Source organism: Arachis hypogaea, chromosome 3 (genome assembly GCF_003086295.3).
Source record: "Arachis hypogaea cultivar Tifrunner chromosome 3, arahy.Tifrunner.gnm2.J5K5, whole genome shotgun sequence".
NCBI classification, from domain to species: Eukaryota; Viridiplantae; Streptophyta; class Magnoliopsida; order Fabales; family Fabaceae; genus Arachis; species Arachis hypogaea.
Genome location: NC_092038.1, coordinates 56,180,987 through 56,208,126, shown reverse-complemented (window position 1 = coordinate 56,208,126; position 27,140 = coordinate 56,180,987). Strand labels below are relative to the sequence as shown.

At 34.2% G+C, this 27,140-nt stretch overlaps 1 protein-coding gene and 3 long non-coding RNA genes across 10 annotated transcripts; 2 read left to right on the top strand and 2 right to left on the bottom strand.

The window, feature by feature from the left end:
- Window positions 1-1,999: 1,999 nt before the first annotated feature.
- On the top strand, window positions 2,000-5,679 carry LOC112790626 (pectinesterase/pectinesterase inhibitor PPE8B). Its single transcript, XM_025833108.3, has 3 exons — window positions 2,000-2,551; window positions 3,516-4,055; window positions 4,892-5,679. Exons 1-3 carry the CDS (start codon window positions 2,230-2,232, stop codon window positions 5,587-5,589), a joined length of 1,560 nt encoding a protein of 519 aa, XP_025688893.1. The 5' UTR covers window positions 2,000-2,229; the 3' UTR covers window positions 5,590-5,679.
- Window positions 5,680-6,015: 336 nt separating this feature from the next.
- LOC112790625 (uncharacterized) lies at window positions 6,016-10,648 on the top strand. Of its 2 annotated transcripts, XR_011879934.1 has the most exons (4): window positions 6,049-6,490; window positions 7,298-7,474; window positions 7,881-8,525; window positions 8,676-10,648. It is a non-coding gene; the product is annotated as an uncharacterized lncRNA (long non-coding RNA). The 2 variants fall into 2 exon arrangements; XR_003817773.2 differs by lacking the exon at window positions 7,298-7,474 and having other exon boundaries at window positions 6,016-6,490.
- A 7,345-nt stretch (window positions 10,649-17,993) lies between these two features.
- LOC112790624 (uncharacterized) lies at window positions 17,994-21,296 on the bottom strand. Of its 3 annotated transcripts, none has more exons than XR_011879932.1 (5): window positions 20,833-21,296; window positions 19,852-20,028; window positions 18,801-19,445; window positions 18,460-18,651; window positions 17,994-18,326 (listed from the first exon to the last, which is right to left on the bottom strand). It is a non-coding gene; the product is annotated as an uncharacterized lncRNA (long non-coding RNA). The 3 variants fall into 3 exon arrangements; XR_011879933.1 differs by having other exon boundaries at window positions 19,947-20,028; window positions 20,833-21,292; XR_003196717.3 differs by lacking the exon at window positions 19,852-20,028.
- Window positions 21,297-22,989: 1,693 nt separating this feature from the next.
- Window positions 22,990-25,421, bottom strand: LOC112790622 (uncharacterized). 4 transcript variants are annotated; one of them, XR_003196715.2, is made up of 3 exons: window positions 24,785-25,421; window positions 24,470-24,681; window positions 22,990-23,209 (listed from the first exon to the last, which is right to left on the bottom strand). It is a non-coding gene; the product is annotated as an uncharacterized lncRNA (long non-coding RNA). The 4 variants fall into 4 exon arrangements; XR_003196714.3 differs by having other exon boundaries at window positions 22,990-23,212; window positions 24,470-24,662; XR_003196713.3 differs by having other exon boundaries at window positions 24,470-24,662.
- Between the last annotated feature and the right edge of the window lie 1,719 nt (window positions 25,422-27,140).

Below are 27,140 nucleotides of genomic sequence, written 5' to 3'. Positions count from 1 at the left end.
TAAATGTAAACATGATTCTGAATTTTAACTTTCGTTTACCAAAATTAACAAAATGTAGTTTTTGCTTCCTATTGTTAGTAGGGATGGCAAATAGGACTAAATATGTCAGGACAGTTCGCATAATCTACCAAAAAAAAAGTTGGACTGGAAAATTGGGACCGCAGAAGAGTAAAAACTCGCTAACCCACAATGCTTAAACCACAAGTTTTAGCGGGGTGGGGCGGACTTCTCTGTTGGGCTTAATCTTTTTTAATAAGGGGGTATTTTTACAATTTTTTTGTCAAAATTTAACTTCTCCCACCCAACTTACAAGAATATGAAGATGAAAATTAAGTATTTTAGATTATATTTATATTGCTTTAGAGACAATATTTATAATTATGTTTTTGGATTATATTTATTTTTCTTTGGAGACAATATTTATAATTATATTTTAGATGAAAACTTGGTTTATAATTATATTTATTAGAAGTTTGTAATTACAAAAATTTTAATGTTTGTGAATATAAAAAATATAATTTTTTTATGTCTTTAGAAATTATAAATTTATTAATATGGTTGTGAAATTATATATATTATTTAGTAGTTAATAATAAAAAAAAGGAAGCCCGCCATCCCGCCAGCCCGCAGTTAAGCGGGGCGGTCATTAGGCGGAATGGGGCGGACTTCTAGTGGGGTGGTGCGGGCTTTTTCGTTGGTCATCCCTAATTGCCAAATTAAAAAGTTAACTAAAAAAATGATTTTTCTCCCAATTTTACCATTTAAGCTCATTTGAAATAAGAGATATTAAGAACAATCACAAAAATTCTTGAATCTTTTTATGGTTATGTTTAACAAATAAATAATTTTTTAATATCATTCTTAGTATTTTTTGTTAAATTTTGATTTTTTATTAATTTTTTATTTATTTTTCTGGTTCATAATATGGATATTTTGTTTAGAATTTTTTATGTTTATTGGTATATATTATTGTATTTTTTAGTAGAATTTTTAGTATTTGTTGTTCATATAATTTTTTTAATTATTTTTATTGATATATATATTTTACAGAATTTTATTAATTTTTTATTTAACTTTGTATAATTTTTCTATGGATTCTTAAATTAGTATATATTTTATTTATTATTGTTATTTTTTGTAGTATAAATTTTAATTTTAATAGAAAAATTAATTAAATAAAAAAATACTAAAAAAATACTAAAAAATTATAATTGAAAGAGTACTAAATTTTAACATATAAATTTAAGTTGTTTTCAAAAAAAAAGTTATAGGTAAATAGTGTTAAAATAATATGATTTTAAATTATATAAATGTATGTCTTTTTTAATAATTTTTATCTAAATATAATTTTAAATAATGTAATTCAAAAATATTCATTTTACTATAATTCACTTTAATACAAAATTATTAAACATAAATCACATTAATACCAATTTATTTTTTTTATCAAAATCAAATTTATAAAATTAATTTGATACAAATTTCTATTTGTAAACTTCAATTCAAACACACACTTAATTGTGTAAATGTAGTATTCATTTCATTATTTCTAATTTTTGCTATTATATTGATTTTGAACTATTATTCACACTCTTACTAAAAGTTTGATCAATATAATTTCAGAGACTATCTATAGTAGTCTCTCTAACACAATTTTTCAAGACTTGAACCAATCAAAATTATTGAAAAAAAAAACGAAATTTCCTAGCATTCTCCTAATAGGGCGTTAATATTATTGTTTCTATACATTAAATTGTTACTTTCTATACTCAGGTTGGATTAGCTGTCTGCCTGTCTATATACACGACAGTAGTGTCTATTTTTGGATATACAAATAACACTTCCCTTCGAAGTATTTACATAAATAAAAAGAAAGTAGCTTTATGCATGCCATATGTGACTTCATCCACTTGGAATTTTGAATTAACAAAACCATCCTCGTGTTCACACTACTTCCTCTGCTTCCTTTTCCGTTGACCCTTTGCTATTTTCAGAAGCTGCCACTATCACACATAACTCCAATGCTATTAATTTCACCAAAACCTCTTAATTAATTTTCCCAACTTCACCTATTGCTAATTATGTTCTGACTATCTTCTAACTCTATTTTATCTCTTTATCATTCTTCTACTTATCCAAACACCCATCCAGAGGAAGTGTGTGTGTGATAATCATCAATTCACCTTCCAACTTTTATTATTTTTATGTTTTACTTTCCATTCAAATTCAATGGCCAGAACCCCGTTATTATTCACTTCATTGTCATTGCTTTTCACTCAGTTCCTATTCACCCCATTTGATGCTGTTCTTGGTTCAAAAGGATCACTTGAATGCCTTAAAGTTTCTCATGCCGAGTTCACTAACTCAGCGAAAGAAGTTGTTGGTGTCTTGAAAAGTGTTACATCCACTCTGCATTCTGAGTTTGTTAGAAATGGCGGCGGCTTTGTCGATGATCATCGCCTTTCGAGCGCTGTTTCGGCGTGCCTTGAGTTGATGGACTTGTCCTCCGATGAGCTCAGCTGGGTTGTGTCCGTTTCTGAAAGTCCCAAAGGTAATGCATTTTTTTTTTATTTTGTCTCTTGGGTTTGGTTCCCATATATTGTTTGCCCCCTTTGGCTCTCTCTGTATAGCCAATTTCAGCCTCTAACGTAACTCATTGCCAGCACTCATAAATTAAAAGCATCTTTTTATGTATGAAACTGCTGTCTTTGAGTGGTAGCTTATATGAGAGTTTCTCGTTCTCAATTGATCCTTTCAGAAATTGCGGTATTTTGATTCACTGTTGAGTAATGCATGACACACTAAACAAATTATAAAAGAATTAATTAGATGACAGATTCTTGTATATATGCTCTCAGCAAAGAAATTAAATTAGAATCTTAATAAGAGTATCTCTCATAAATCATATATTCTTGGTATTATATAATGGTTACGTTATCCGACGATGTATTAATAATCAAGCCGTATATATGAACCATTTATTCACATTTAATTTGAATCATTCAACAAAAATTCAATGATGGTCATCAGTCATCACATTGTTCTATGAACAAAATTCCAATAAATATTTTGTTTTTCTTCATTTAGAATATCTCCACCCGTATTGCTATATATTTTTTTTCGGTTTCATATTTTCTATATATTTGGTCATATTATTATTAATATTATTAACTATAAGTTTTCTAAGAACGAGTGGCCTCAATAAATATATACAATGTATATGCTTTTTGTTGTTCTTTTTTTAAATACAGTTTTGATATGTATTCATCAGTTATCATTTTGTACACCTTCATTTTATAAAAGATAATTTTTTTTTTCTATCACTTCTTATCCGTTTTTTTAAATATAAAAAGAGTTCAATTTTCATGCACTACTCCACCTATAAAGTTGTTTTACACTGACATGCATCAAAATTAAATTCATATAAAAAATGAAACATATACAAGAAAAGTATATATAATGGCATTGCATATAACATTTGTTGAAATATTAAATGTGAAGTAATGTTTTTGCAGGCAAGCATCACGGCACTGGTAATTTGAGCTCTGATTTGAGGACATGGCTAAGTGCTGTTCTTGCCAACACAGACACATGCATGGAAGGATTAGAAGAAGGCACCACCAGCAGTGTCAATAATATAAAGAATGCAGTAACCGCTTCCATCAACAAAGTGAACACAATGGTCCAGGATCTCCTAACACAGGTGCACCCTGTTTCGTATAACAGGGTGAGCAAGAGCAAACTTGAGTTTCCTTCTTGGGCCGAATCAGAGGATCTTGAGGGTAAAAAGTTGCTAACGGCGGTGGATGCCGTGGTGGCTTTGGATGGGAGTGGGGACTACACACGTGTGAAGGATGCTGTGGAATCAGCGCCTGAGTATAGCATGAAACGTTATGTGATACACATTAAGAAGGGTGTGTATTGTGAGAAAGTTGAGATCCATAGCAAGAAGTGGAACCTTGTGATGATTGGAGATGGAATGGAGAATACCGTTATCACTGGTAACTCGAGTCGTTATTTCAATAATACCACCACATACATGACTGCAACCTTTGGTAATTATGGACTCCTCATCACTCTTCCTCCTCCTTTTTTATTCTCTCTATTCAATACTTGTAGTAGTACTCTGATTTTATTCACTTTGAAGACTACAATAATAATGATAACATTCTTTAAGAAGATGATAGCAAAGACAACTACCACGCAATACAATAATACTAATAATTACTTTTTTTCGCATAATTAAATGTTATTCTATTATTTTAAATATTTATGAATGTGCAATTAAGCTTATTAAGGGAAATGTTAAAAGATTTTATAAAGATACTATGTGTATACAAAAAATCAATTACTAAATTAGACACTCATATCAAATATATGTTAAAATATAAATTATATTAAAAATAAATTAAACAACACATATTTAAACATAAATATATAGTGATTAATTTTTTTTGTGTACAAAATATTTTTGCTTCACAAATTTATCATAATTTTTTTAGAGAGACAAAAGAGAAAAAATAAAAGGGAAAGGAAAAATAAAAAGAAGATAAAAAAAAATGTGTCAAACTCATTTTTATAGACCTTCAAAAATGTTTGCACAATGACTTGTAATTTTGATAAAATTCGTTAATACGATATATTGTAAGTGAAATTGTATTCACAAAATTTCAAACCATTATAATTTTCACTAGAAAAGGAAATACTCTGCTTTTTATTCTTTAGTTTTTGTTTATTTCATATATGTTGATTTACTTTGATATTAATTAGGCTTTCATCCTTATGATTTGATTCTATACATAAGCTTATATATAGATTACTTTTATACAATTTTATCTTGCATTTCAACAATTTTATTTGTTACTTCTAATTTTATTTATTTTTTGTGAAGCTGTGGAAGGCAGAGGGTTTATAGCACAAAACATTTCCTTCCATAACACTGCAGGACCAAGAGGGAGCCAAGCAGTAGCTCTAAGATCACAATCCGATCTCTCAGTCTTCTACCGCTGCGAAATCTCCGGCTACCAAGACAGCCTCTACGCCCACTCCAACCGCCAATTCTACCGAGAGTCCATCATCACCGGCACTGTAGACTTCATCTTCGGCCGCGCCGCCGCAGTCTTCCAGAACTGCACCATACTTGCCAAGAAAGGCTTACCGGAACAAACCAACACCATAACCGCTCAAGGCGCAAACGACTCCACCTCACCCTCCGGCTTCTCCATCCAGTTCAGCAACATCTCTGCACATTCTGAACTTCTACCTTTCTTGAACTGCACAAGAACGTACCTTGGGAGACCATGGAAGGAGTATTCGAGAACGGTTTTCATGCAATCTTACATGAGCGAGATGGTGAGCCCGCAAGGGTGGAAAGAATGGAATGGGACGTTGTATTTGGACACACTTTACTATGGTGAGTTCATGAATTATGGGCCTGGATCTGGGCTTTCTGAGAGAGTGAAATGGCCAGGGTATCATGTTATCAATGACTATGATGAAGCTAGTAACTTCACGGTGGCCCAATTTATTCTGGGGGATCTATGGTTGCCATCAACGGGTGTGAATTATGCATCTGGTTTCACTAAATAGTAAATACTAAAACGTTCCATATGTAATTAGTCAAGTGGATGGTTACCTTATCAAAATCCAAAAATAAAAAAAGGTTGTTATTTTATCAAAGAGGAAATAAAAAAACAACAATAATAATAGTAGTAGTTGTACAGCTATTAATATCGCTATTAATTTTTTCTATTTAAATTTTGGCAAATTTATCTTTCTATCTCTTCTTTTACTATCTTTATTTAGGTGATTGCTACGGTACGGTGATAAATTAATACGTATCGATACGTTTAAGATGTGGACAAATAATAATTAAACAAGTAAAATTTATTTTCCATGTCAGTATTTAATTTTTTTTAAATATATAATATATCACCACTTTTACTAAAACACCCTTTTAATTAAATAAAAATTAAACATTTATTTATTTAATTTTATAAAAAAACTTAAACATCCTTTCTTTATTTAATTAGACAAAAATACCCTTTTGAATATCCCTACTCTAACAGCTTCTCCCCCAAATTGAAACAGAAACCTAGCTTCTCCACCACCGCCGCAAGGACTGCCGCCGTCCGTCGCTCTCAGGCACTACCATCGTCGTCTGGTCGTCCGTGCTTCTTCCTCCTTCAAGAATCGCAGCTTCTTCTTCCTCGACCTCGGCGCGTCAGTTCCCGGTATTCACCTGCTCCATCGCGCTCCTGCCGCCGTCCGTCGGGCGCTCAGTCACCATCGTCTTTGTCTGGTCGTCGCAGATTCTTCCAACCCACCACCGTCTTCTGAGTTGTGTTCGTCGCCTGGCCTCTGTCTCCGTCACCATTTTGCCCCCCTCTTCTCAGACTGCTCAGAAGAAAAACCCATCTCCATTCCAGTTTCCTTCCTTCGAGTTCAGAGAGCAGAAGCTCAACCAAGAAAAAAACCTTAGACTTCGACGGTCAGTTCACTACTAACTTCTTTTCTGCGTTTTTTATTTATTCCATTTTCAATGATTATTTGATTACTGAATATTTGAATGTTTTGTGTTTTAATTTTCTATTGAATGATTATTTGATTACTAATGAGCTCTAGTTCTGCTGTGTTGCTATTTTTGTGTGTTGTGATATTTTTTTTGAATGATCTTCTACTGTGGTGCTGTTTTGTGTGTTGCTGTTTTGCTTTTTTATGTGTTCTTTATTTTTTATTGACATGCATCTGAGTGATATCACCACTGTAACTTAACTACTTGCTCTGTTGATGTGCTTAACTACTTGCTCTGTTGATGTGCTTTTGATTTCTGAATGTCATGCCACTTGTTATGTTGCTGCTGCTGTTTTAGTATTTTTTAACTTCTGAATCTGCTGTTTTTGAATTTTTGTTGATAGATTTATTGATTTTAGGATTTAGGGTAATTATATGTTGCTGTATTCTAATTTTAGTTGCTGATTGTTGTTGATTTCTGGCTCTGTTTAGTATGTTGTGCTGATTGTTCTTGATTTTTGGCTCCGTGAGTGTTGTTCTGTTTTTGGTCTGTATTTGATCTTGTTCAAATTTCATGATTTTGTTACTGTCTCCTGAAAGTTGGTTTTCTTTTTATAATATGCTTAACATCAGAAAGATTTGGAAAAATTTGTTACTCTTTGTTAAGTATGTGCTGAAACTTTGTTAAAATTTGCCTGAAAATTTTGTTATAAGATAGATAGATGGATAGATAGATAGATAGATAGATAGATTTTGATATGAATATCCAGTGGTTCCTCTGCAGCTATTGATCTGGTTGATGAAGCCGCTCCCAAACTGAAAATGGAAATTACTTCTAAACCTACTGCACTTGATGAGATCAACCGGTCAATCTTGAAACTAGAGATGGAGCGACTGTCCCTAACAAATGATACCTTTTTGCTCTGTTTTGTTTGCTTTATGCTGAAAGTTCTTTCTTTTGGTAGGTAACAAGGATTGAATTCTAGGCATTGTAGTCATAAAAGCTCTGATACTATGTGATGAAACTAATACTGAAAAGCATACTTAGATATACACGAATGGTTATATCTATAGCTACTGAAATTTAATATTTTTTTGTTTTTTAATTAGAAGAAAGAATCTTACATAGAAGAGAATTTTTTATTTTATTTTATTTATTTTTTTTAAATGTTGTGGCCGCAAATGAATTCCAAATATTCTGTAACTTGATTAATGGTTTGAAGCAATTTTTTGGTTGAGATTACACAAACTAGATTGGTTTGAAGAAATATAGTGAATCAACACACGACAAGTATCATGTGAAATTTTCACTTTCCCAAAAAGAATCAATTCTCATGTGGCTCAGCTCTGCATTTTCTGCTGTGCAGGTTAGTGGTGCATGGCTTCTGTATAAATCTAGTACAGATGGAAAAGGATTCCTCTCTGCAACTCTCCAAGGTTTCACTGTGTTTGATGATCGTGAGGGTGTTGAAAAAGAATTCCGGTTAGCAATAGGAAAGCCTGAAAATGTTGGAGCCAGTCTTCTAAATGCTTTTTCTCATCAGCAAAACCAGGACTCAGCGAATAGTAGCATAGTCAAAGAGAATGGTTTTCCAGTTCCAACGATGCTAATTGTTGATGTAAAATTTGCTCAGGATTCAACTTTTGTTTCTTTGTGCATACAGAGGCCTCAGTTGCTGGTTGCACTAGATTTTCTTCTTGCTGTAGTTGAGTTCTTTGTTCCAACAGTCAGCAGTATGCTGTCATATGAAGAACACAATATGTCTCACATGCTGGAAGCTGTCATTATGGATCAATCAATCTACGTATAACCATGTCCTGAATTCTCCATCTCACCTCAAAAGCCTTTAATAGTTGACAATGAAACTTTTGATCATTTCATTTATGATGGCCATGGTGGAACCTTGTATCTAAAAGATGGACAGGGATTTAATCTCACAGAAGCTAGCTCAGAGGCTTTAATATATGTTGGAAGTGGGAAGAAGTTGCAATTCAAAAATGTTGTTGTTAAGGTCAATGGGCTTGTTCCATCAAATTTTCTTTTAAAAGTAAAAAACATAAAAAAAATTTTAAAGAATCACTTTATGATTTGAAGATACATGAGTATGCCAAAATAATGACATAACATAACAATGAAGAATGCTTTGGTTTTATCTTTGCAGGGTGGACAGTACTTGGACTCTTGTGTTCTTCTTGGAGCAAATAGTAGCTACTCGGTTTCAAAAGAAGACAATGTCTACTTGGAAGATTTTGAAGAAAGTCCTTCTGAAAGGTCTTTGAGAGGGAACATTCTTGATGAACTGTATCAAAGCAATGCAGTTAACAACTCCACAGAATTGATCATTGAGCTTCAGGTTAAGTGTTGCTGTAGTTTAGTATTTGTGCACTCATTTATGCGATTGTGTCCACTTGTGTTTATTAACCGTTGCTTTGTGGGCTTAAAATTTGATATTTACCAACGAGTTAATACTCAAAATGACCCCTGAAATTTGACCTCCAACTTAATTTAGTCCTTGAATTATCAATTGACTCAAATTGTACCCTGAAATTTTAAGACGTGACTCAAGTTAGCCCTTCCGTCTATTTCCGTTACCGAAAAGCTGACATGGCACATGTAATTGACACTTGGTAGCCTCAACAGTTGTCTGACGTGGCAAAATTCTTGTATGCATCAATTTAGCCCCCAATAATTTAAAAAAAAAATTCCTGCATAAGTCTTCTTATCAGGCTTCACCTCTTCCTTTATAAACCTTGTACAATTCAACTTCACCTCCTCCACTATGCCTCAGATCCCTCCTAACTCTCCTGTCACCACCATCATCTTCTTCACCATAACCACCATTTTCTTCTTCACACCCATCTCTTCTCCGCCTCTCATATCTATCCTTATCCTTATTCCTATCCCTATCGTTCTCTCTATCCCTTCCCCTTCTCCTAGAATCCCCTTTTTCATCATCATAATCATCATTATCTCTATCTCTATCTCTATTCCTATCTCTATGTCTTTCATCTCTATCATATTTATCATACCTGTCTCTTCTATCTCTTCTATCCTTTCTATCTCTGTCTCTTTCTCTGTGCCCATCTTCACCGTGTATTTTTCTATCTCTATCACCACCATGTTTCTCTTTGGCTTCAGCTTCAATCTCCTTCTGCAGCTCCTTAACTCTATCCCTATCATCAGCAATAGCCAATGCCTTGAACTTCCCCTTCGAACCACCACCGTCCTACTTCGAACCCTTGACGTCACTATTCCCAGAACCCTTCTTCGGAGGGAGAATAGCGTGGATTATCGTGAGAAGTGTACGGACAAATTGAGAAGCTTGTGGAGTTCTCCACCGCCATGGCTCTAATGAAGAACCGAAGCGCGAATGACGAATTGGGAATTAGCGTGGATTCGTGGAGTTACCTGAGGTTTAGTTGCTGCCTCCTAACTCACCAGAAACGACTTGATTTGGGAGAAATAGGGGTTGCTGGGTTTTTTTTTTAAATTATTGGGGGCTAAATTGATGCATACAATAATTTCGCCATGTCAGACAATTGTTGAGGCTGCCAGGTGTCAACTACATGTGCCACATCAGTTTTTCGGTGACAGAAATAGACGGAAGGCCAACTTGAATCACGTCTTAAAATTTCAGGGTATAATTTGAGTCAATTGGTAATTCAAGGGCTAAATTGAGTTAGAAGTCAAATTTCAGGGATCATTTTGAGTATTAACTCTTTACCAACACTTAACAGCAAATTTGATACTTACAGCCTCGGGGCTCTTTAAAAAGAAGAAAGAATTCAATGAATATAAGTTCAGCTGGAGATGCACTAACATGTGTTGCTAACTTAAGAGGTGAAAATTGGAGATTATACCTTCTTACAAGACACATGATGTAAGAACTTTGGGTCCATCATACCAAATATTGGAAAATAGAGGGAGATGCAACAATAAGATTCAAGCAAGGTGGAGGAAATGTTGAGTATTATTTGTATAGGAAACTATTATCCAAGCTTAAGAAGGAATTTATATATAAAACTAGCAAATTTGTATGAGCCACGTTGTTGGGAAATAAATTAAAAAAAAACAAGAATATAATCTCAATGTTGCAATGAGGAATGAACTCGAGATGATAGAATTTGGAATTGATGTGTTGGAGAAAAGAATTCCTTTTTCTAGTACGAATCCTTTATATATTTTGAAAGGATTCCTTTTTCCAGCAAAAGAATCACGTTTATATATCTCAAAAATGTTGAATTTTCTATATTTACAAAATGTACAAATTCTTTATATATTTTGAAAGGATTTTTTCTTCGGTAAAAGAATCACGTTTATATATCTCTAAAATATTGATTCCTTTTTTATATTTTGAAGATTGACCAAATATAAAAAGAAAAGACAAGCAAAATAATAATCAAGGTCCATATTCATGTGAGAACGTGTGTAAATATTTTCAGTTGTGACCAATGATTAATTTGATGAAACTAAAAGACTATGGTTCAACAACTTCAGGGGCTTGATTTGCATATTTCAGAAATTGAACAACTGTGCACAGAAGAATAGATGTATGTGAAATTTAGTGGTCTTTTCAGAGTTTCAAGAGAAAAACATCCTTATCCAGATTTGTCAACTCTCCTGTCTCAAATTGTCTCTAGCTTTGGTGCTAACCATGTAATGTGGGGCAGGTAAACTACCGTAAAACCATTGAACTTTGTAAAAAAAAAACAACCAGAATTGGCAAATTCATGAGGGGGTTTTATTCTGTATGCTAACTTGTAATAAGGTTCAATGGTGTTCTGCAAAATTTATGTGCTGCAAAATTTGCTAAAAATCCAAAATCTTCAAAATTATGTTAGTTTAAGTAATCATAGTTGCCATCTTTATACGAAGATTATAAGTGAAAATCGATAGATTGATTTGATATATTTGACTAAATTGTTACGAAAAATAGTCACCCAAAATTTAATCACACAAGATAGTTAATTGCAAGTTGTACACGCAAAAAGTACTAACATTATAGAACCAACAGAGATTCAGAAGAATTGAGAGGCAACACATTTCCAAAACTCATTGGCAAGCCACTTCATTGTAGAATTAACTAACAAGTAACAAGAATTATTCAACAATTATAGTTTAAAAAAATTAATACCTAGAACTAAATGCCAGAACAGAGCAGAGCAGATCAGTAGCAAGAAAGGAACAGGGAACGACCGAAGGGCTGACGCGATGGAACAGAACTGGCACCGTCGAGACAGTGGCTGCGCGACGGAGGCAGAAGGCGAGGCCGGCGACGGTGGTTTCGAAGCTCAAGCGTGGCTGCACGATGGAGGAGAACAACATTGCGACAGTGGCATCAAATAATTAATACAAGAAAGAACAAGAAGGAAAAAAATCACCCTAAGAAGAAGAAACGCATAATTGGCACAATTTATCAAGCATACCAATAATAAATATTCAATCATCTACTTATCTAGTTAATTCAATTCATCTATTTTTTTGTTAAAAACAAAGATGAAAAAATAATTTTTTCTAAAACAAAAGATTGGTCATAATCAAGGTCCATATTCTTGTGAGAACTTGTGTAACGCTATAATTTCACTTATTAAAGCATGCCAAACATCTCTCCACATTTCACCTCCCAAATCAATGAATTCCAGTATCCTGCTATTTGAACAAAGCATACTTATTGTGAGCAGAAAAAATGGAAACAGCAGAGTCAAAAAGTGCAGACCCTAAAGGCCCAACCGTTGCATTCTCTACCTTTAATCCTTGTTGTGTAAGATCTATTCTCATGGCTCTCTTCTCTCCCAATAAGTCAATTACTGGAATGTGTATTTGAAGTTATCAATAGAAAAAGATAATGATCCCTTTCTCCTTGCAGAAGAACTATTCTAAACCCCTCCTTCTACTCATAATGAACAAATAGAAGTTCTAACAAACTTTTAACAAAATTTTCAGCATAATTTCAATAAAGATTAATAAGATTTTCAGCTAATCACAATTTTAGCAAAATTTAAGCACAATTTTAACAATCCAATAGCCTTAGGTGTTTCTTAGTTGAAAAAAAATCCAACAACAATACAATATCACAACAATACAATCCAATTACAAAATCACAGTAAACCACAGCAACTCACTCCAACCCAGTAATCTCAAGTCTCCAACAGTCAAAATTATTCAACAATTATTCAATTCAGTAACAAGTCCACAGATTAATTATTCAGCAATTATTCAACCAGTAATCTCAGCAAGGTTCACAGATTAACTAACAAGTAACAAGAATTATTCAACAATTATAGTTTAAAAAAATTAATACCTAGAACTAAATGCCAGAACAGATCAGAGCAGATCAGTAGCAAGAAAGGAACAGGGCACGACTGAAGGGCTGACGCGATGGAACAGAAGTGGCACCGTCGAGACAGTGGCTGCGCGACGGAGGCAGAAGGCGAGGCCGGCGATGGTGGCTGGACGTTGAGGAACGGCGACGAGAGATGGCTGCTTCGGTGCTTCCTCCAAGCTGCGTTCGAGTTCTCTTCTGTCTTCTCTGCGTTCTTCAGTGTGTTCGTTCAGAGAACAGAAAAAGCAATAATCAGAAAAGCATATAGTTCCCTTATGTTCGCGAGAGAACAGAAAAGCAATAATCAGAACTACGTTGGTCTAACATTTCAATTATCACATTATGCCAAGTTAGAACCAAAGTAAATGGCATTGGAAAACATGTTAATAAGAACGAATAGAAGAACTTTATATATAATAGCAAATCGTGTTCTTTACTTGCAATAGGCTATCGAGTGGTCCTGGGTGAGTGGGTGGTCCTGGCATGCTGGGTGCGATTTGCGAGTTGCGAGGGACTGAGGGTGGTGGTGGGTGCGACTTGCAAGCGTGGTGCCGACCTGCTGGGCGCTGGGCGCTGGGCGCTGGCTGTGTGCTGCAGTGCTGGGATGCTCTGTCCGCGAGGAGGTCCTGGGTGGGAGCAGTGGAAGGGCTGCGCTGGGACGAAGGTGGCGGTGGCTGCGAGGTGGTGGGAGGAGGTCTCTCACCGGCGATGGGAGTTGCAGAGAGCGAGGCTGTGAGACCTAGGGAGTAGGGAGAGAGGGGCTAGGGTTCGTTTGGGAGTGGGGCTTGGGGGAATGGCCGAATGGGGGTTACTGGGTTAGGTTTAGGTTTCGCTCATTTTGGGGGAGGGGGGGTTTGATTTTTTTTTTTGGTTTTTTACCTGACCGGTTCGGTTCGGTTCGGTTCAGTTAGTTTTTGTACCGGTTCACGGTTCGACTGACCGGTTCGAATAGGTTTTTAGAATCTTGGTCCGAACCGCTTTTCCCCTCGATTCACGAATTGACCGGTTTGACCAGTCAATTCGAACCGTTTTCAGAACTTTGCGTTTTTCCCTTATTCCAAAAATCCGGCCAGGTGACGGTTCGGTTTGACCGACCAGTTCTTGGCCGGTTCAACGGTTCAATTGTGGTTTTTGAAATTGGGGGTTTTAACATTTGTCCGAGTTGTTTTCTGTAGCGGTTCATGGTTCAACCGGCCGGTCCGAACCGATTTTCAAAAGATAGATTATAACCATTCTCTCATGTTGTTTTTATTTAAAATGCTTAATATATTTTAGTATCAAATTTTCAATTAAGCTTACAACACAGAAGTGGTTCAAGGAATCAAAATGCTAGAGTAAAAATTAAGCTTCACGTAAATTCAACTAAAATCGAACGAAAGACAGAAACATTATAATATAGTGCATAATAATTTTTTAAGTAAAAGAGATGAAACTAACAAGTCTTAGTAGTTAATATAATCTTAACATGACTACATGACAATTACGATTAATTAATTTTTGTTTGACTCCTTTTGTTTATACTTATTATAATTCCTGTTAGCAGATTTAATGGCATTACGCAGCATCAAGTTGTGGGGCCTTAGAATCAAATCCAACGCAAGTCGCATCCTTGTACCATGATTAACCTGAAAAATATAAATATTTTAGGTTACCAACAAAACCATACACATTAGTAATTGAAGTACTATTTTTTTAGCAAAAGAAAATTACATTTATTGTATAACTATACGTCTTCCTGTAGTTTGTCATCCAGGTTGCCACCCATACCCCACAATCATTACTGTGTTAAATAAGACGCGGTTAGCTTATGCAGATAAAAATTTGAAAAAGAAAAACACAAATACAGATATTCCTTACGAGCAGGGAGCTTGTTCTCCTGTTTCTAGCATATCCACAAATGCAAAATCAAGTATCCTTGGCCTAAACGGAGTGTTGTATTTATAGAACGAGTCATACTTGAGCATATCTTCCAGATATTTTGCCTATTTATATAGGAGAAAAAAGAAATAAAGGACGGCATTTGAAATCTAAAAAAAATGTCATAGAAGTGAAAATAGGAAAAGTTAATTTACCAGCTTTACTATACTCGATCTCTTCTGCTCTTTATTTATAGCAATCGGTAGGGAGTCTAGCAGAATTGTTTGATGATTGCACAAATCAAAAACAACCAGATACCAATGTGTGTTGTTCTTGTTGACAGGTAAAAAAATCTAGTACCAACTTTCACGTATTAGAATATTACTAGATACAATTTTTTTTTTAAAAAAGGTATAGATCAGTTCATAAAGATAAATGCCATTAAATAATAAAAAAAATTAAAAATACAATAAATCATATACCTTTTTTAGACCTTCATCAACTTTTTCCATAAATTCTTTTTGATAATATTTCAATAGAACTTCAATTTTGGTATCACATTGCAGTATGAATTGCTGAATTTAATAGTTAGGGGCTAAGTCAGTGACACCAATTAAGTAATAAGATAAAATAAATAAAAACGGTAACAAGCCTGAAAAAGACATTACGTACCGAAAACACAGCTGGCAAATACCAGCTTGTTTGACATCCCATTTCTTTCTCGTGCATGGTTAGCATAGTAGCCACCAAATTCAACACCTATGTGGTAAAATAAATATATTAAAAATTAAAGTATGCTAGACATAGCAGTTTAATTATGCACTTACATCCCCATGTACCCACTCCTTGGGAATTAATGACTTGAAATTGTCACGAGTTCCACTAAATTTGTTTGTTGTCGCCAATACCTCATCACTACAAATACGAATCACATTAATATTGAACTATTTTTTAAATTTTAGTAGATAGATAATGAGATATTTAACCTTCTTTTATTTGGTGCAAACACATAGGTTGCCATTTTAATATCCAAGTCATCTAAATCCATGTATGCAGGAGGCTTAAATAAAATCAGGATCCACTGCAAAAAAAAAAAAGATTGGTGAGATCACTAAGTTATGTAACCGTAGAGGATTCATGCGAATGCTTGTGATATGAGAACTTACAGATGGCCATTCAATTCTCCGTTTATTGTGCTCGATGTTTTTCTGGTTTAGGGTAGGCATGCTAATAGAATATCCATTTGGTGTACTCTTTTTTAAGAGTGCCTTTTGCTCCTCAGTTAGAGATTTATGTGAGGTTCTTGGTGGAGTTTTTTTTTTTTTGAAAAGTTGTCTTTAATGGAGGCCGCATTCACACCACCCTTATTTTGAGACAAATGTGAATTCCAAACAATTCTTCTCTTAGCCGTACATATCTTCTTATCGCGTACACTTGTCTGTTTTGATGCCTTTTTATTTGTACCAGAGTCAGACTGATGATGTTGTGGAGACTTTAGCAGTTTAAGAATTTCATCTGTATCTCTTGAATTAGTAGATTGAAAAGGATATAAGAGAGTAGGAGGCTGAAAATTTGTGACAGTTGAAACTACAGTAAATGATGGTGGGAATATGTTGTATAGTGATGGATGCATGGTTGTCGGATATTGGTTAGAATATACTGCACCAGTATAAAAACCAGGGTACATAGAATACAAAAATTGGGGTATGTGAGGTGTATAGTTCAAGTGCGAATAATGTAAAAGTTGGCTATCAATAGCATTAATGCTAACATCTCTTTTGTCTCTCTTGTTCTCACTACGTTGAGGTAATCCTGATAATTCTCGCTTACCCATATCAAACACTCAAGCATATATGTAATACAATTAGAATTATAATGTGAATATAATTTGCTAATGATATGCTGAATAGTATTTTTATATACAGAATAAAATTTTGTTTGTTTATTCTTTATTATTGAAAAATATCTTTCAAAAAGATTTTATTATTTTATATATATATTATATAATATAATTATAAAAAATGTGTATCTATGATTGTAATTTAAAAAGATTTATTATTTAAAGTGGATATTATTTTTATATACAAATTATTTAAAATAGATATTATTATTCAAATTTATTACTTTAAATTGATATCATATTGTACATGATAATATAATGTGAAAAGCTTTGTGTATTAATACATAATATTTATTAATAAATATTTAATTTTTTTAAAAGATCGTAACATTACTAAAACATGCTAATTTTAATTTTATTATTCTATGTGATAACGAATACGTAATATGTAATAATAAATATATAATATTTTCAAAATTATATATTATTATAAATTTATTATTTTTATGTCGAAATTATTCATAATAGATATTATTATTTAAATTTATTATTCAACGTGACAATAAATCTACTTAATATTTTTAAGTTACTGAAAATTTATTTTGTTTATTAAAACATGATTTAAAATAGATATTATTATTTTAGCTTATTTTAACTTATAACTCTACGTAATACTAGCATTTAAATTTATAATATTGATTTAGATATAATATTAATTTTGACGGAATATATGATTTACTTGTAAATAATATAATTGATGTGATTTATGTTGATTATAAATTAATTAGATTGTCAATAATTAGAATGAATATTTGCATTTAATATAGATTTAGCGTAAATTGATATATAATAAGAACTCTCCTTTATCATTGTTATGTATTTTTATTCTCAAACACATAATACTACAAGCCAGTTACAATGATAAAAAAGCGAAGAAATATTTCGATGGCTTATATGCATTTCAAATCTTTAATGGGTGAAATTATTAGTTTAAAATTTTAATTTTTTTCTTTTTTACTTATAAGACAAAAATTAAACTATTAACACTTAGCTAAGAGAATATAAACGTAAAATAATAGTTTGAACGTTAAAATAAGAGTTAAATAATCTAAGTAATAATTATAATAATAAGAGGTGGTAAAGAAAATAATTATTATTTTGCTTGTCTTTTCTTTTTATATTTGGTCAATCTTCAAAATATAAAAAAGGAATCAATATTTTAGAGATATATAAACGTGATTCTTTTACCGAAGAAAAAATCCTTTCAAAATATATAAAGAATTTGTACATTTTGTAAATATAGAAAATTCAACATTTTTGAGATATATAAACGTGATTCTTTTGCTGGAAAAAGGAATCCTTTCAAAATATATAAAGGATTCGTACTAGAAAAAGGAATTCTTTTCTCCAACACATCAATTCCAAATTCTATCATCTCGAGTTCATTCCTCATTGCAACATTGAGATTATATTCTTGTTTTTTTTAATTTATTTCCCAACAACGTGGCTCATACAAATTTGCTAGTTTTATATATAAATTCCTTCTTAAGCTTGGATAATAGTTTCCTATACAAATAATACTCAACATTTCCTCCACCTTGCTTGAATCTTATTGTTGCATCTCCCTCTATTTTCCAATATTTGGTATGATGGACCCAAAGTTCTTACATCATGTGTCTTGTAAGAAGGTATAATCTCCAATTTTCACCTCTTAAGTTAGCAACACATGTTAGTGCATCTCCAGCTGAACTTATATTCATTGAATTCTTTCTTCTTTTTAAAGAGCCCCGAGGCTGTAAGTATCAAATTTGCTGTTAAGTGTTGGTAAATATCAAACTTTAAGCCCACAAAGCAATGGTTAATAAACACAAGTGGACACAATCACATAAATGAGTGCACAAATACTAAACTACAGCAACACTTAACCTGAAGCTCAATGATCAATTCTGTGGAGTTGTTAACTGCATTGCTTTGATACAGTTCATCAAGAATGTTCCCTCTCAAAGACCTTTCAGAAGGACTTTCTTCAAAATCTTTCAAGTAGACATTGTCTTCTTTTGAAACCGAGTAGCTACTATTTGCTCCAAGAAGAACACAAGAGTCCAAGTACTATCCACCCTGCAAAGACAAAACCAAAGCATTCTTCATTGTTATGTTATGTCTATATTTTGGCATACTCATGTATCTTCAAATCATAAAGTGATTCTTTAAAAATTTTTTATGTTTTTTACTTTTAAAAGAAAATTTGATGGAACAAGCCCATTGACCTTAACAACAACATTTTTGAATTGCAACTTCTTCCCACTTCCAACATATATTAAAGCCTCTGAGCTAGCTTCTGTGAGATTAAATCCCTGTCCATCTTTTAGATACAAGGTTCCACCATGGCCATCATAAATGAAATGATCAAAAGTTTCATTGTCAACTATTAAAGGCTTTTGAGGTGAGATGGAGAATTCAGGACATGGTTATACGTAGATTGATTGATCCATAATGACAGCTTCCAGCATGTGAGACATATTGTGTTCTTCATATGACAACATATTGCCGACTGTTGGAACAAAGAACTCAACTACAGCAAGAAGAAAATCTAGTGCAACTAGCAACTGAGGCCTCTGTATGCACAAAGAAACAAAAGTTGAATCCTGAGCAAATTTTACATCAACAATTAACATCGTTGGAACTGGGAAACCATTCTCTTTGACTATGCTACTATTCACTGAGTCTTGGTTTTGCTGATGAGAAAAAGCATTTAGAAGACTGGCTCCAACATTTTCAGGCTTTCCTATTGCTAACCGGAATTATTTTTCAACACCCTCACGATCATCAAACACAGTGAAACCTTGGAGAGTTGCAGAGAGGAATCCTTTTCCATCTGTACTAGATTTATACAGAAGCCATGCACCACTAACCTGCACAGCAGAAAATGAAGAGCTGAGCCACATGAGAATTGATTCTTTTTGGGAAAGTGAAAATTTCACATGATACTTGTCGTGTGTTGATTCACTATATTTCTTTAAACCAATCTAGTTTGTGTAATCTCAACCAAAAAATTGCTTCAAACCATTAATCAAGTTACAGAATATTTGAAATTCATTTGAGGCCACAACATTTAAAAAAAATAAATAAAATAAAATAAAAAATTCTCTTCTATGTAAGATTCTTTCTTCTAATTAAAAAACAAAAAAATATTAAATTTCAGTAGCTATAGATATAACCATTCGTGTATATCTAAGTATGCTTTTCAGTATTAGTTTCATCACATAGTATCAGAGCTTTTATGACTACAATGCCTAGAATTCAATCCTTGTTACCTACCAAAAGAAAGACCTTTCAGCATAAAGCAAACAAAACAGAGCAAAAAAGTATCATTTGTTAGGGACAGTCGCTCCATCTCTAGTTTCAAGACTGACCGGTTGATCTCATCAAGTGCAGTAGGTTTAGAAGTAATTTCCATTTTCAGTTTGGGAGCGGCTTCATCAACCAGATCAATAGCTGCAGAGGAACCACTGGATATTCATATCAAAATCTATCTATCTATCTATCTATCTATCCATCTATCTATCTTATAACAAAATTTTCAGGCAAATTTTAACAAAGTTTCAGCACATACTTAACAAAGAGTAACAAATTTTTCCAAATCTTTCTGATGTTAAGCATATTACAAAAAGAAACCCAACTTTCAGGAGACAGTAACAAAATCATGAAATTTGAACAAGATCAAATACAGACCAAAAACAGAACAACACTCACGGAGCCAAAAATCAAGAACAATCAGCACAACATACTAAACAGAGCCAGAAATCAACAACAATCAGCAACTAAAATTAGAATACAGCAACATATAATTACCCTAAATCCTAAAATCAATAAATCTATCAACAAAAATTCAAAAACAGCAGATTCAGAAGTTAAAAAACACTAAAACAGCAGCAACAACATAACAAGTGGCATGACATTCAGAAATCAAAAGCACATCAACAGAGTAAGTAGTTAAGCACATCAACAGAGCAAGTAGTTAAGTTACAGTGGTGATATCACTCAGATGCATGTCAATCAAAAATAAAGAACACATAAAAAAGCAAAACAGCAACACACAAAACAGCACCACAGCAGAAGATCATTCAAAAAAATATCACAACACACAAAAATAGCAACACAGCAGAACTAGAGCTCATTAGTAATCAAATAATCATTCAATAGAAAATTAAAATACAAAACATTCAAATATTCAGTAATCAAATAATCATTGAAAATGGAATAAATAAAAAACGCAGAAGAAGTTAGCAGTGAACTGACCGTCGAAGTCTAAGGTTTTTTTCTTGGTTGAGCTTCTGCTCTCTGAACTCGAAGGAAGGAAACTGGAATGGAGATGGGTTTTTCTTCTGAGCAGTCTGAGAAGAGAGGGGCAGAATGGTGACAGAGACAGAGGCCAGACGACGAACACAACTCAAAAGACGGTGCTGGGTTGGAAGAATCTGCGACGACCAGACGAAGACGATGGTGACTGAGCGCCCGACGGACGGCGGCAGGAGCGCGATGGAGCAGGTGAATACCGGGAACTGACGCGCCGAGGTCGAGGAAGAAGAAGCTGCAATTCTTGAAGGAGGAAGAAGCACAGACGACCAGACGACGATGATAGTGCCTGAGAGCGACGGACGGCGGCAGTTCTTGCGGCGGTGGTGGAGAAGCTAGGTTTCTGTTTCAATTTGGGGGAGGAGTTGTTAGAGTAGGGATATTCAAAAGGGGATTTTTATCTAATTAAATAAAGAAAGGATGTTTAAGTCTTTTTATAAAATTAAATAAATAAATGTTTTTAATTTTTATTTAATTAAAAGAGTGTTTTAGTAAAAGTGGTGATATATTATATATTTAAAAAAAAATAAATGCTGACGTGGAAAATAAATTTCACTTGTTTAACTATTATTTGTCCACATCTTAAACGTATCGGTACGTATTAATTTATCATCGTACCGTAACAATCACCCTTTATTATTGATCAATTTTTCATTGAAAGGATAATTAAATCTTTTAATTCGACTTTATTTTGATCACTTTTCTTTTATTGTTTTCTATCTCTTATTCTTTGTCGATGTTGGTGTAGACTTTCCATCATTTATGCTCTTTTCAAGCTTGAGTCTTCTCTATTTCTCTCTCAATGTATGCAGTCTTCATACGTTGACAGACATTAAACCCCAACAACGACTTTCACATCATCTTCTTCTTTTATGGTCGTTATCCAACTTATCCTTTTCAGCCAAGTTTAATTTAATCAAACAGCTAATTACTATCATTTTCAATTGAGAAAGTATGGGAAGACAATAGTTTTAGTGTATAATGTGTGTACAATAGGAGTAACAAGAAAATTAAGATCTTATAATAATTAATTTAATTAATTATTAACAATTACCATTTTTGAATTAAAAAAACTAGAATTTGAAATTATGGTCAGTTACGGAGAGAGCAAACTTGCCTCCCTCTCCGCATGTGAGTTCTCTTCGTCTCTTCCATTCTCTTCCATTCTCATTGGCACCGCTTCACTTCCTCGCTCTTCGGTCCGATGCTACCCAGACTCCAGCACAAACACCGAGCACAAGCGCCGTCACCGTCTAATCACTACTCCGATGACTAGCCAAGATGCCTTGTCCACGTATGCTAGTCTCAAAGAGGATATTTCCGTCAAGATTTTTCATGAATTGAGCAGCAAGGACAGACCCTTTGACACTACAAAAAAAAAAGGTCTATGATTTCGGTGAAAAATCCTGACCACAACTAGTGAAAAGGGTGACCAAAGGTCTATGGTCACGATTTTCCCGTCGTGGCCTATTCTCTCGTGGCCATAGACCTATGGTCGCTGTTTTTTTTATCTATGGTCACGGTTTATATGGTCACGGTTGTAATGTTCAAATTCTGTCACTTTAGGCCATGTTTTTTTTACCGTGACTATAGGTTAATCTATGGTCACGCGATAAAACCGTGATCATAGCCTTATCTATGGTCACAGTTTAGCCTCTATGGTCATCCCTTCTCAAAACCATAACCATAGCCTTATCTATGGTCATGGTTTTGACCATGACCATAGCTTCTATGGTGACCCCTAATTAAACCGTGACCATAGCCTTTATGGTCACCCCTCCCCAAAACCGTGATCATAGCCTTATCTATGGTCACGGTTCCGTCCTCTATGGTCACCCCACCTAAAACCGTTACCATAGCCTTAGCTATGGTCACCCCTCCTTAAACTGTGACCATAACCTTATCTATGGTCACGATTTTTCGCCGTGACCATAACCTTATCTTTGGTCACGGTTTTTAGCGTGGCCATAGCTTATCTATGGTCACCCTACTTTTAAATGGTGACCATAGCCTGTTTACGTTATGAGATTTATTTTTTTTTAAAAGCATAATCACATCCCAAAATGATGATAATCACAAAATAAATCTAAGAATGAGAAATTTGATAAATCCATATCATAAAAGTTTCATTAAAAACTAGATATCTATTACAACACTAATCAAAATAGAGTGTAATCCATCCATTACATGTAATATTGGATAAAGTCTTATCAAAAAGTAAAGAACACATCAAAATAATACATTTAGATAACCAAACTCATTATAAGACCCATCCCATCTTGTATTTGTATAGAACGTATTTTCTTCACATCATGTCCTCCTGCTAGCAAAAGAAATAAACATGTTAGAACAGAGCAAAAATATTTTCGATAATGCAGTACAGTTGAGTAATGAATATAGAGCACAAGTTTAATAAGTCAATCAACATGAAAATTTCATCCACTAAATAACAAGGAGCATTTATAACAAAATCCTTTTTCTTAAATAAATCAAAAACGAAATATAATTTATCCTATTCTTAATAAATCAAATAACACAGTTTCTCAAATATTCAAACACATTGTCACCCAACTTAACCAGAATTTTAGCAACATTGACACCAAAATACACAAAAATATGTATTATTCACAAAATCCTGGTTCTCCTATAATCAACTATTATGTTCACCCAAAAATTTAGCTTCATATAGTTTCCAATTATTACAAATTATCTTTATACTTTTAAAATAACTGCATTAGTTTCCAATTTAGATTTTAAGGAATTATTTTAACAATCGATTTATGATCTCTTTACAATTCACAAGTTCAAACCTAGCTTATCAAAAATCAATTCAACGTCCAATGTACTGCTGACAAGCAAAATTAGAATCTCCAGCAAACGTTCACCAAGCAATCCTCAATTTACATATTAATCAAAGCATAAACATAACGTACTCATAGCTAGCCCAACTAATCAGGATTAAGTAAAATAATCAAACCACTGATCATTATCATAACAACCACAAAAGTAGTTACAGTCTATAAACATAATTAGAATCAATAAATTATGACACAGAAAATTAGTCCAACCATTACAAAACTATTTATATACTTTTAAAGTTGCTATTCTATTTCAGAAAATCAGGTTCTCAAGACAGTTTAATCCCTTAAATTCTAATCCTTCAATAATCACCAAAGCCAATTTCAACTAGTCACAAGTCAATTTCATAGCCATTCCGATTTATCAGATAACTAAAATCAACAAGCACTTATTCTCAATAATCAGAATACAGTCACAACTCAACCAATTCAGTATAATAAAATTAGAATTTTCAACAATTCCATCAAAATCAGAAAAAACCAATATCAATTATAGCTTCAAACACTCGCAACAACAAAGCCCAATAACATTCACAGCCATAACCTGAATTCAATAATTTAATTGAAACACTAAAGCATCATCAAACTTAATCCAAATTTCACAACCTCATACCAAGCTTATTCCTATCAATTAATCATATTTATGAATTATTTGCAATTACTCACTAAACCTCATTGGCATTCATAAGTTAAAACTGTAAATTTTGAAATAAATCCCCTACCTCGATTAGCCGAAATTCGACAATCAAACGCAACAAAGCCTTTTTATTTTTAACTCGCAGTGGCAACAACAATCTTGAACCGAACTAACAGCAGCGGCATTTTTTATCACTTCTCAGCAGCAGCAGTGGCATGAACTAATAGATTCAGAACCAGAATAGTACTCTTGACAAGCACCAACGACCTCGGTGGCAGCTGCGGCGGTGCAGAGTAACTCACAGTAACAATTTTGTTTAATACAAACAGTCTCAACGACAGGCTTCATAGTAGAGACAAATTAGGAGAGAAGGAAGAATCAAAAATAGGGTAAAGCTTACCAAAATAGTAGTGGTTATAACGGTGGTTTCCGATGGTGATGGCGGCGTGCAGCTGGACGGTGGACCACACTCGCGGCAGCAACGACAGTCACAGTGCCACCTCTATCTTGCGGTTCTGCCTCCCTTCCTCCACGCCTCTGGTAGTGATGGCCAAGGCTTCAGTGACGGCTTCGTTCATCACCTCTTCTCTCTCGCATCTTCAGCTTCTCTCGCTCTCCTCTATTCGCGATTCACGGCGGCGATAGAAGCTTCATCGACGGCGACGCAACAGCGGTGAGCGAACGACAATCTCTGATGGCGACGGAAATGCTTCTCGCGATGAGCGCTAGCAGCGACAGCGGCAGAACGGGCTGGGCGTGACGGCGATGCTCCTCGCAGCTCCACAAACGGCTGATAGGAGACGCTGCAGTGCGGGCAAGGCTGGGTGACGCGGACAATGGTGGCATGGGATCCTCTCGTGCGGCAGCCCGGCGGTCACGGCGGCAGCGAAGCAGCAGCATCTTCCCTCTCTCTATACGTTCCTTTCTTCCGTTCTGTGTGTGTTGTTAAGTTGAAGGAGGGTAAGAGTGCTGTTAGGGTTAGTGAATTAGGGAATTTTGGGTTTTTAATTTGGGAATTAGGATTTCTGATCCAATTTGGGAATTAAAATTAGAAATTAGAATTTTATAAAAAATTATGGATAGACATGAATAGATATTTTGATAAAATTAGATGACAGAATAATTTTAAAATCAAATATATTCTATTAAAAATATTTTGGAACATTATTTATTATAATATTGCTAATTTCAATTAATTTTAATTTAAGTTATAAAATTAACATATTAATCACATTTTTATAAAATATAGTTTAAATTTTATTAATTACTCAAATCAAATGATATAACTTTTCATTATTTTTCGGGCAATTTATCATATTAAATAATATGGAAATCAATTTTACCAGAATGTATAAAATGAAAAATAGATACCAGAATGCATTTTCTCCTAATTTATGTAAACCGCGACAGGGGTCTCACGGTTTACGAATACACGTAATCTGCTATAGGGGTGTCGCGGATTACGTGCAACTAAAAATGAGCACAAACCGCGACAGGGGTGTCGCAGTTTACGTGTTGGCGTAGAATGCGCATAAACCATGAGAAAGGTGTAGCGGTTTATGTATTAGTATAAATACGCTGAAGGAGTCTCGCGGATTACATTTGTGCTGGAAAAAAAGATTTCTAGAGAGAGAAGTAGTGGTTTTCTAGAGAGAGGAAAAGAGAGAGAAGTGGTTGAGTTGAGTTGAGATCGGAGCCGGAACCATGGCGGAGGCACGCGGTCTATACAGCCTGAACGACGTTGCGCACGTTGCTGGGAGCATAAACGAAGAGGTTAGTTTGGTTATTTTTAGTTAATGTATGTTGTATAATATTTTTCGTATTTTTCAGTGTTTTGGTTATTTTTAGTTTCGTAATTGTTAGTTAATTTATTTAAATTTAGATTTAAATTATTATTTTAAATCATAAAATGTAGTATTTAAATTATTATTTTAATCGTTTATGTCTTTCATTGAATTTTATGGTTAGAAAATAGGAAGTGTATGTTACCAGTTTAAACTTTAAAATTGTAGTTAACTAGTTCATGACTATAAATTATTACTGTTGGATTTTTTATATGTTTGGTTTATTCTGTGACATGCTCCAGCCGACTAGGTGTATATAAAGTGTCCGGAGGCAGCAGAACATGCCTCTGCATGACAGGATCGTTTTATATCCGGAGAGGGCTGGTTTGTACCACCTGGCGAGGCTCAACGCCAGGTGGTTCTGGTTGGACGAGCCCTTAGTTAGTGCTTTCATTGAGAGGTGGCGTCCCGAGACGCATACCTTTCATATGCCCTTTGAAAAGTGCATTATCACGCTGCAAGATGTAGTATACCAGTTGGGGCAACCCGTGGATGGTTTACTGGTATTCGGGTGCCTTACTGATTTTGAGAAGTTTATGAAAGAAGGCAAACCGGCATGGGAGTGGTTTGAGGAACTGTTTGGCGAGCTTCCACTACAGAATAAGGTGAAGTAGTATATAGTCCACTTCACCTAGTTTCATGAGAGGTTTAGGGTGCTGCCAGATGATGCTACGGAGGAGACCGTACACATATATGCACGGGTTTATATTATGATGCTGCTTTTCACTCAGTTGTTCGGTGACAAGAGTGAAAACCGGGTTCATATACGGTGGTTGCCCTTTGTACCGAGGCTTGTTTATATGGGCAGTTATAGGTGGGGGTCGGCAACGTTGGCCTGGCTATATCGGTGCATGTGTCCAATGGCCAACAGAAATGTGACAAACCTGGCAGGCCCCCTACAGCTACTGCAGT

Bases quoted from the DNA above. Each gene is read 5' to 3' on its own strand.
- LOC112790626 (XM_025833108.3), top strand. From the start codon at position 2,230: ATGGCCAGAACCCCGTTATTATTCACTTCATTGTCATTGCTTTTCACT. The intron at 2,552-3,515 runs GTAATGCATTTT...ATGTTTTTGCAG, and splicing joins CGTTTCTGAAAGTCCCAAAG to GCAAGCATCACGGCACTGGT. The intron at 4,056-4,891 runs GTAATTATGGAC...TTTTTTGTGAAG, and splicing joins ATACATGACTGCAACCTTTG to CTGTGGAAGGCAGAGGGTTT.